The sequence below is a fragment of the Symphalangus syndactylus genome, chromosome 12 (assembly GCF_028878055.3).
Source record: "Symphalangus syndactylus isolate Jambi chromosome 12, NHGRI_mSymSyn1-v2.1_pri, whole genome shotgun sequence".
Taxonomy (NCBI): Eukaryota; Metazoa; Chordata; class Mammalia; order Primates; family Hylobatidae; genus Symphalangus; species Symphalangus syndactylus.
In genome coordinates, this window is record NC_072441.2 from 46,651,098 (window position 1) to 46,660,899 (window position 9,802).

At 45.1% G+C, this 9,802-nt stretch overlaps 1 protein-coding gene across 3 annotated transcripts in view; it reads right to left on the reverse strand.

Moving 5' to 3' along the window:
* DIPK1A (divergent protein kinase domain 1A) overlaps positions 1–9,397 on the reverse strand; it is a 126,731-nt gene extending 117,334 nt beyond the window's left edge. For 2 of the 3 annotated variants that reach the window (XM_063625513.1, XM_063625514.1), the window contains exon 1: positions 9,257–9,384. In XM_063625513.1, the coding sequence (XP_063481583.1) occupies positions 9,257–9,310 (54 nt within the window). In that variant the 5' untranslated portion in view covers positions 9,311–9,384. Of the gene's footprint in view, positions 1–9,256 lie in introns of all 3 variants that reach the window. The other variant, XM_063625512.1, reaches the window with a different exon arrangement.
* Between the last annotated feature and the right edge of the window lie 405 nt (positions 9,398–9,802).

A 9,802-nucleotide genomic window follows, 5' to 3' on the forward strand; every position in this document is an offset into this window, starting at 1 on the left:
ACATTACGATACCTTTTACCCTAAAGGCTTTAGTTTCAGCTGGGCATAGTGGCTCATGCCTGTAATGCCAGGACTTTGGGAGGCCAAGGTGGGCCGACTGCTTGAGCCCAGGAGTTCGAGACCAGCCTGGGCAACATGGTGAAACCCGGTCTCTACAAAAAATATAAAAACTAGCCAGGTGTGGTGGCACATGCCTGTGGTCCCAGCTATTTGGGAGGCTGAGGTGGGAGATCGCTTGAGCCCGGAAGGCTAGGTTGTAGTGAACCATTGAGCCATGATGACGCCACTGCACTCCAGCCTGGGCAACAGAGCAAGACCTTGCCTGAAAAAAACACTACAGCTTATATTTTCTAAAAACCAGAACACTATCCCATACAGCACAATTTAACATTGATACAATACTACTATCCAATATATAGTCCATTTTCAAATTTCCCCATAATCTAAAAAAAATCCTTTATGGCTTTTTAAAAAAAAAATACAGGATCCAATGAAGGGTACATAGGATGGCAGCCTGATCAACATTCTAGATTTAAAATAAATAAGGAGCCCCAATTTTCAAGCAATGGGGGACAGGGAGTAAAACTTGTGGCACTAGCACTAAGATCTAATAATAGTCTATGACTCTGATACTATGCTACATCTGAAATGGATGTACTAATTCAGAAGCTTGTTAATACATTAAAATCTCACTTGGAAGAATATCTTCAAACATGTTTACCCTGTTCTTAAGAAGGGGGAACTCTGTTCACAATAACACATAACCTTGTTGAATAAATATCAGTCTGAAACAACAAATCAAGAAGGAACTTTCTCCAAAGAAGATATACAAATGGCCAAAAAGCATATGAAAAGATGTTCAACACCACTAATCATGAGGAAAGTGAATAAAAACTAAAATAAGGTATCAGCTCACACCCATGAGAACGGTCACTCTTAAAAAAAAAAAAGAAAAGAAGTGCTGATGGGGATGTGGAAAAATTGAAACCCTTGTGTATTGTTGGTGGGAATGTAAATGGGTAAAGCCACTTTGGAAAACAGTATGAAGGTTGCTAAAAAAATTAAAAATAGAATTACCATGTGATCCAACAATCCCACTTCTGGATATACAAAAAATTGAAAGCAAGATCTCAAAGAGATATTTGCACTCCCATGTTCATTGTAGTGCAATTCACAATAGCCAAGAGGTAGAGGCAACCTAAATGTTCATCGACTGACGAATGGATAAAAGAAATGTGGAATATACATACAATGGAATACTATTCACCTTTAAAAAAGAAGGAAATCCTGTCATAATCTACATGGGTGACATTATATTAAGTGAAATAAGGCAGTCGCAAAAAGACAAATGCTGTGTGATTCCACTTATATGAAGTGTAAAGCAGTCTAATGGAAACAGAAAGCAGAATGTGGTCACTAAGGGTCGGGGCAGCAGGAAATGAGGAGTCGTTGAATGGGTAGAGTTTCGACTCAGGTATGGAAGCGCCAGGGTGGGACATGGAGGTTGGAGGGTGGTGATGCTGCAGGGATGGTGATGGAGGGCCTCCATGGTTGGGGGACACTGCCTCTAGTCTAGAGATGTTTAGGGGCATGCATTCCAGCAGGCCAAATCACGCTTCTGGCCCACCGCCAAGGGCCGGGGGCCCTGACCTCTGGCAAGGGTGAATGTGATCTGCGGACGTGACCTCTGGCAAGCTTGTGTAGGATGAAGAAGTTCTAGAGATCTGCTACACAGATCTTTGTTGCTGCACAAAGTGCATAAAATAGTTAATACTACTATACTATACGCTTAAAAATGGTTAAGACAGCAAATTTTATGTGCTTTTGACCATAATTTAAAAAAACAAAAAATGAAACAGACACCATTCCATGATCACACCTAAGAAAGATAACTATTTAATTTCATTAAATACCCAGTCAACAACAAAAAAGGAATTACTTATTTTCAAAGATAAATTCATTTACTAATATTTTGGTTTATTAAAACATGCACATTGTAATATCTTGGTTTTCTAAACTCACATACTTCATAGATTAAAAGGTTTTAAAGGAAAATTATTTGCAAATTATTTGAACATCTAGAAATGAATACGGCCAGACATAGTAGCCTCATACATATAATCCTAGCACTTTGGAAGTCCAAGGTGGGAAGGTCCACTTGAACCCAGGAGTTTGAGACCAGCCTGGGCAACAGAGCAAGACCCTGTCTCACAAAAAAAAAAAAAAGAAAGAAAGAAAGAAAAGAAATGGATATGTTAAAAATATTAACACTTTACCTTTTCTTTCTTTCTTTTTTTTTTTTTTTTGAGACAGAGTCTCACTCTGTCACCCAGGCTGGAGTGCAGTGGCGTGGTCTTGGCTCACTGCAACCTCCAACTCCCGAGTTCAAGCTCTCCTGCCTCAGCCTCCCAAGTAGCTGGGACTACAGGCACATGCCACCATACCCGACTATTTTTGGTACTTTTAGTAGAGACAGGGTTTCGCCACATTGGCCAGACTGGTCTCAAACTCCTGACCTCAAGTGATCCACCTGCCTCAGCCTCTCAAAGTGCTGGGATTACAGGCGTGAGCCTCCGTGCCCAGCCGACAACAACTCACCTCCTCAGTCAGACAATGTAAAATGATGGTATTTAACAGGATGACATAGTATTGTTTTTAGAAACAACTTTGCAAAATAAAAACATTAAAATGGACCTAACTGCTACAAAAAAAGAAAACTTTTATGGAGAATACAAAGTAATACTATAATCCATCAAGATGAAAAACTGGGGCACTCCACAAAAAAACCTGCACACAGATGTTTATGTAGCAGCCTTATTCATAATTGCCAAATACTGGAAGCAACTAATATGCCCTTCAGTAAGTGAATGGATAAACTGTGGTACACCCAGACAACAAAATATTATTCGGCATTAAAAAGAAATGAGCTATTAAGCCATGAAAAGCCATAGAGGAGACGTAAATGCATATTACTAAGTGAACGAAACCTATTTGAAAAGGCTACCTAATACATGATTCCAACTAGATGACATTTTAGAAAAAGGCAAAACTCTGGAGACAATAAAGACCAGTGGCTGTTCGGGGCTCAGTGGGGACAGAAGGATGAATAAGCAGAGCACAGATTTTTAAGGCAGTGAAACTACACTCTATACTATAATGACGGATACATGTCATTATGCATTTATCCAAACACACTGAATGTACAACACAAAGAATGAACTCTAATGTAAAACTATGGACTTTGGGTGACAATATGTCAGTGTAAGTTCATTAACTGTAAAACGTGCCATTATGTGGGGGATGTTAAAAATAGGGGAGGGGGCTGGGCGCGGTGGCTCACGCCTGTAATCCCAACACTTTGGGAGTCCAAGGCAGGCAGATCACGAGGTCAGGAGATCGAGACCATTGTGGCTAATACATTGAAGCCCCATCTCTACTAAAAACACAAAAAATTAGCCAGGAGTGGTGGTGGGCACCTGTAGTCCCAGCTACTTGGGAGGCTGAGGCAGGAGAATGGCATGAACCTGGGAGGCAAAGCTTGCGGTGAGCTGAGATTGCACCACTGCACTACAGCCTGGGTGACAGAGCGAGACTCTGTCTCAAAAAAGAAAGAAAAAGGAAAAAAAAAATGAAAATAGGGGAGGGGCCAGGCACAGTGGTTAATTCCTATAATTCCAGCACTTTGGGAGGCCAAGGCAGGAGGATCACTTGAGCCCAAGAATTCAAGACCAGCCTGGGCAATGCAGTGGGACCACTGTCTCTTAAAAAAAAAAATTTAAATTAGCTGGACTTGGTGGGATGTGCCTGTAGCTACTCAGGAGGCTGAGGCAGTAGGATCACTTGAGTATGGGAGGTAGAGGCTGCAGTGAGCCATGACTGTGTCACTGAACTCCAGCCTGGGTGACAGAGGGAGATTCTGTATCAAGAAGAGAAAAGAAAAGAAGAAAAGGGGAAAAAAAAGAAAAGAAAAGGAGGGAGGCTATTCATGTGTCAGGACAAGGGGTATATGGGAAATCTCTCTGCATTCCTCTCAATTTTGCTGTGAACTTAAAATGGCTCTAAAAACTTTTAAGTCTTTAACTTAAAAAAAAAAATCTGAGGCACTGAGAAGACTACAATGAAGAAACACTTTTACTGTATGGTCCAGTCCGAAAGAAATGTGGTAAGGATGCAATCTGCCTGAGAATTCACCATTTCTTTGAGCTTCTAACAAAGGTTCAAAAGCAACCAATGGTAATATCAAGTGGCTCTCTGTACACATACCAGTCTCAGAAAGCTAATCATAGTTCTGGAGATTAAATTTCAGGCAAAGGCAAAAGCTAATCTCTGAACAGCAGGTCTAATAAAGTTAATGAGAGCTATACAAACTACAGATCTTCTCCCTCTACTGTCTTTGGAGGATAGAGAACAACCATACGCTCTAATTACCCTTAGATTTAAAATAATCCTGGAGACTGAAAATGGGCAAAAAGCCATATTACTCTTACTACAGTATTTGGCAACATTACTACTATTACCAGTTAATCTGTATCAGTAACCCTGTCTGGCACTAAATCTCACAAAATATCCACATTAACTCATAAGGAACCAAACCATCCACAGCAGTCATGTTTGAAAAATTGTACTAATATGAGCCAAAGTGCCAGGTATCAGAAATGTTAAACAAGTGCAAACACCCTAGCTAGAACATGCCATCTACCTATTCACTCATAACAACCCTACTGAACACATACTGAAATTGCTAGAGCAGTCATTTTCAAGAGGATACTTCTAAAACTTTAAGCCCTTTACAAGCAAAACGGCTTGAAAACCTTCAAAGGACCCAAGTATATGGGACTTCAAATTCCATTAGAACTGCACCAACTTTTCATATGCAACAGAACACATAGGCAGAATGATTGGAATGGAAAATGTGTATAATCTAAGTACAGAGAATTATGCTGAATTGTCTTAACTTTCATTCTCTCAGGACTTAACGACAGTGAGAAGGAAGAAGGTATTTTAAACCAAAACCAACAAATTACAGGGTTGCTATGTTATCAGCTTCACTCAGACTATGAGTAAACCCTAAACAAACTAGATCCTAGTTTGTAGAAAACACACTGCTAAAAACAGACAAATGCAGGTGTCATTTTGGGTTATCACACCCAAGCAGGCCACAAGTAGTATGCACCATAATGGCACATGGAAGAAAATACTGCCTAAAAATGGTTTAAGCAGTTAATACACCCACAGTTTCTGATCTCAGAGGCAGGATTCTACTCTGTTAAATGTGCTGCATCATTCAGCCAGTCCAGGAAGTGTTATTTCCCAAGTAATGTTTCAACAAAATATCTGGAAAACATGGAACTGTAAATTAGCTTGCTTGCTCTGGGCAAGATGCCTTGCCATGAGAAGCTTGTTGCTCAGGTAAACGTCTGTTGGCCCTTCCAGGCAGGTCACAAGTCCTTCTAGCCCACCGAGAGGCTGCACAGACTAACAGTGTGCCTGCCCAGCTCCCCTGGAAGAAGTGCTCCCTGCAACAAAAAGCTGACCTTGGTGGAATCTGCAGCAAAAGGCAGAGAGAAGAAGGACGACTTTCATGAGATAAACTCGGTTCATTTATTTTTTTTTTTAACGTTTTATGGAGATATACTAATAATTCACATATCCTACAATTTATTCATTTAAAGTATAAAGTTCAGTAGGTTTTAGTATATTCACATACTTGGGCAACCATCACCACTATCAATTTTAGAACATTTCCGTCCCCCTCAAGAACACTTCGTATCCATTAGTTACTCCCCATTTCCCCCCCAGGCAACCACTAATCTATTTTTTTGTCTTTATAGATTTGCCCATTCTGGACATCTCATATGAATGAAATAATAGGTGATCTTTTGTGACTGGTTTCATATATTTAATGTTTTTAAGGTTCATCCATGTTACAGTGTGTATCAGAACTTCATTTCAGTTTATTGCTGGGTATTCTGTTGTACACATATACCACACAAGTTCTTTTCTTCACAGGCAGTAGAATCTCCTCTGCTATACAAGCAAAGCTATAAACAGTGATTAGGTGCCTGCATTAGCTCATGAATGTCTATTATGGCTGAAAATATATCATTAATTGTGTAATGCCACAATTTTCCAAAAGCGTTACCAAATGCCACAGTGATATCTGGATTAATAAAAATACTGAGAATGAAGTTCCTTTACAAGTAAGCTGACTGCTTAAAAGTTTTCTCCTGTACACTGCAGAAAAAAGGGAACTTACAGCTCCTAAGGCCTGAACACCTCAGGACATAACTGGTCTTTGACCCCATCCAGTTAAAGACAAACAGCAAAACTGCAAGTATACAAAGCTGGTCTCTGCAACCTTTCTCTCCTCTTCCTGGCCCTCCATCTCTTCCCTCTATCTGTGAAATAAATCCAACTTCTTCCTGTACTCTTACCCTTCCCCTACCCTCAAACAGAACAAGATCTCTTATACCTGCTGAATAGTTATACTCTCACTCTAAATTAAAATAATACATTCATTCACAGGAAAAGTTACTTAAACCAGACATCTGTATTCTAAGACATTCTTCCAAAACATGAAATCAAACTAGTTCCTTCATAAGAAGAATTTGTGGCATGAATGAGCCGATAAGAGGAGGGTTTTTTGTTTTGCTTTTTGCAGAGAGACCCATTCAAATCACAGTAAACCCACTCCATGGCAAATCAAATTTAGTTAGTAATCTCAGGTTGATGCGTATCTAGAAGGGGGTGGGAAAAAATAAATTGTTATTAACTTTGTTAGGCATGATAATGGTATTATGATTATGTCTGAAAATATCCTTATCTATTAGAAATGCATACTGAGGTACTTAGATGAAATGATGTGATGCCTGAGGTATACTTTAAAATACTTTGGTTCAGCCAGGCTTGATGGCTCATGCCTGTAATTCCATCACTTTGGGAGTTCAAGGCAGGAAGAGTGCTTGAGCCCAGGAGTTTGAGACTAGCCTGGGCAACACGGCGAAACCCCGTGTCTACAAAAATTACAAAAATTAGCTGGGCATGGTGGTGTGCGCCTGCAGTCCCAGCTTCTCAGGAGGCTGAGGTGAAAGGATTACCTGAGCCTGGAAAGTCCAGGCTGCAGCGAGCCCAGATGGCACCACTGCACTCCAGCCTGGGCAACAGAAGGAGACCCGTCTTTAAATAAATAAATACATGAATAAATAAATAAATAAATAAATAAGTTTGGTTGGAAGAGGGAGTGGGGGAGGTGAAATGAAATAAAATACTGATGAGGATGGCTTATGGGCATATAAGAGTTCATTATTGTTTTCTGTTTTCTGAATGTATAGAAATTTCCATAGTAAAACACTTTTTTTTTTTTGAGACGGAGTCACGCTCTGTCGCCCACGCTGGAATGCAGTGGCACGATCACGGCTCACCACAAGCTCCGCTTCCCAGGTTCGCCCATTCTCCTGCCTCAGCCTCCCGAGTAGCTGGGACTACAGGCGCCCGCCACCATGCCCGGCTAACTTTTTGTATTTTTAGTAGAGACGAGGTTTCACCATGTTAGCCAGGATGGTCTCGATCGATCTCCTGACCTCGTGATCCGCCCGCCTCGGCCTCCCAAAGTGCATGAGCCACTGCGCATGGCCTGTTTTTTTTTTCTTTTTTTTAAGAGGCAAGGTCTCACTCTGTTGCCCAGGCTGGAGTGCAGTGGCGTGATCTCAGCTCACTGCAATCTCCGCCCCCGGGCTCAAGCCATACTCCCACTTCAGCCTCCCAGAGTAGCCGGGACCACAGGCGCCCACCCAACTTTTTTTTTTTTGTATTTTTAGTAGAGACGGGGTTTCACAATGTTGCCCAGGCTGGTCTCAAACTCCAGAGCTCAAGGAATCAGCCCTCCTCGGCCTCCCAAGTGCCGGGATTACAGATGTGAGCCACTGCGCCTGGCCGGTAAGCTTTTTTTTAAACTCACATAAAAGATTACACAGAGGTACCTGGCCTGGGTTGAATTCTAGGAGGGGTTGTGAGAGTGTTACTCAAGGGCACAATTACTATTGGTGGTGCTTGCTACAAAGACTCAGTTTTATTCGTACACGCTTAATATCATGGCTTGTCAAATCATGCTTCCAATTTGCAGTGCATCACTCATTTCAGGGTAATGACTCACACATACAATTTTCAAACAAAAATGTAAGATTTACTTGCCTCATGATGGTTACCTTCTCAACTTTTTTCATAATTTATAAAAGCACCAGCTGACCCCAAATCATCTACCTTTAGGCCTTTTAATGTAAGCGGTAAAGGAAAACTGTCCTCTGAATGCAGCGTTGGCTAACACTGCTGACCCACGCAAGGCATTGATTTGTAGTTGTTTTTCCATCGGAGTGATGGATTTGCGCTCAGCTACTCGCGGTGTCTACTAGGTCCCCCTGGTGACCAAACAGTACACTTAGGCAGTAGTAGGGTTCCAAGGCACAGACTGGCAGCGGAACAGAGGGTGGAACGGGAAATCATGAAAAATTAACACGCGAACAGTACACACGACATGACTGAGAATTACGTTTGCATTGCTAGGGTATTTGGGATCCGCAGACCAGCCACTAGCCCCTTTCCTTTAAAAAGCAAACACCCATCCGCCTGGTTCAGGCTTATCGATCTCCACCTCCCATTTAAATCTTGGGTGTGATGGAAAGACCCAACCAAGGGGCTCGGCACGAGGCATACGTTGCTTTTTGGGGTCTGGGGAAACACTGGTTTGACAAATTGTCATAATTTTCTAAGATACGGAGGAATGCTACACCACCTTTCCTACCATTGACTTAAGACCCAAGACACTGAGTCAAGGGCAGCCGACCTGCGGGGGCCCACGGGGGAGGGGGGGAAAGCCCCGAAAACACCAGGGAGAAGGCGGCCCGTCGAGCTCCGCCTGGAGGGGCGCAGGGCTGGGGGCACTGCCCGGAGCGCGGGGTCGTACCCAGGTCACGTCTCGGGGCTCTCAGGATGCGAGGGCGAACCCGGGCGGGACGACCCGGGCCCTGGAGCCCGGCTGGCCGCGGCGCGGGAGCCGCGAAGGCCGCGGTGGGGGGCGTCGGCAGCGCCGCTGAGGGGGCTGGGGAGGGCGCGCCGCCAGGTGCCGGACGGCAGGGGGCAACGGGGTTCGGGCGGGCGCAGACCCAGGGAGGGAGGAGGGGAGCGGGCGAGTCCCGCGCGGCGCGGCAGGGCACACGGCCGGGTGCTCCCGCAGCGGGTGGCTGGGCGGCCGCCGGCCTACCTGGAGGTAATAGGGTTTCCTTAGCCAGGCCCCCGGACAGAGACTCCTCGCCATGGTAATCACACATCGCCCCGCCGCGCTGCAGTCAGAGGCGGACCCGAGCGCTGGCGGCCGGGCTCCCCGCCTCCCCCCGCCTCCCCGCCCCCTGCCCGGCCGGGCCCGCCCACTCCTCCGCCCCCGCCGCGGCGCGCGCCGCGCTCCCCTCGGCCCGGCTGCAGTGACGGCGGCGAGAGGCCAGAGGCCCGGCTTCCTGCCCTGTTCGCCCGGCCGCCGCGGCTGTCAGAGACGCTGCTGCCGACTCCGCCATAAAGGGGAGTCGCACCTCGCCTCCGCCGACACAAATCGACTGCGCCTGGAGCTTAAAGGGGAGGCGCGCGGAGGCGGGAGGGGGCGCCGCGGCAGCGGGGGTGTAGCACACTCCGCGCGGATTGGGGCGTGCGCCTGGCGGGCTGATGCGGCGACCCCCGGACCGCGCTGGCCTCGCAGTCTGCTCCGGCTTCCGGCTCCCAGCGCTGCGCCCAGCTGCGCGTCCCGCCACCCGCCCCG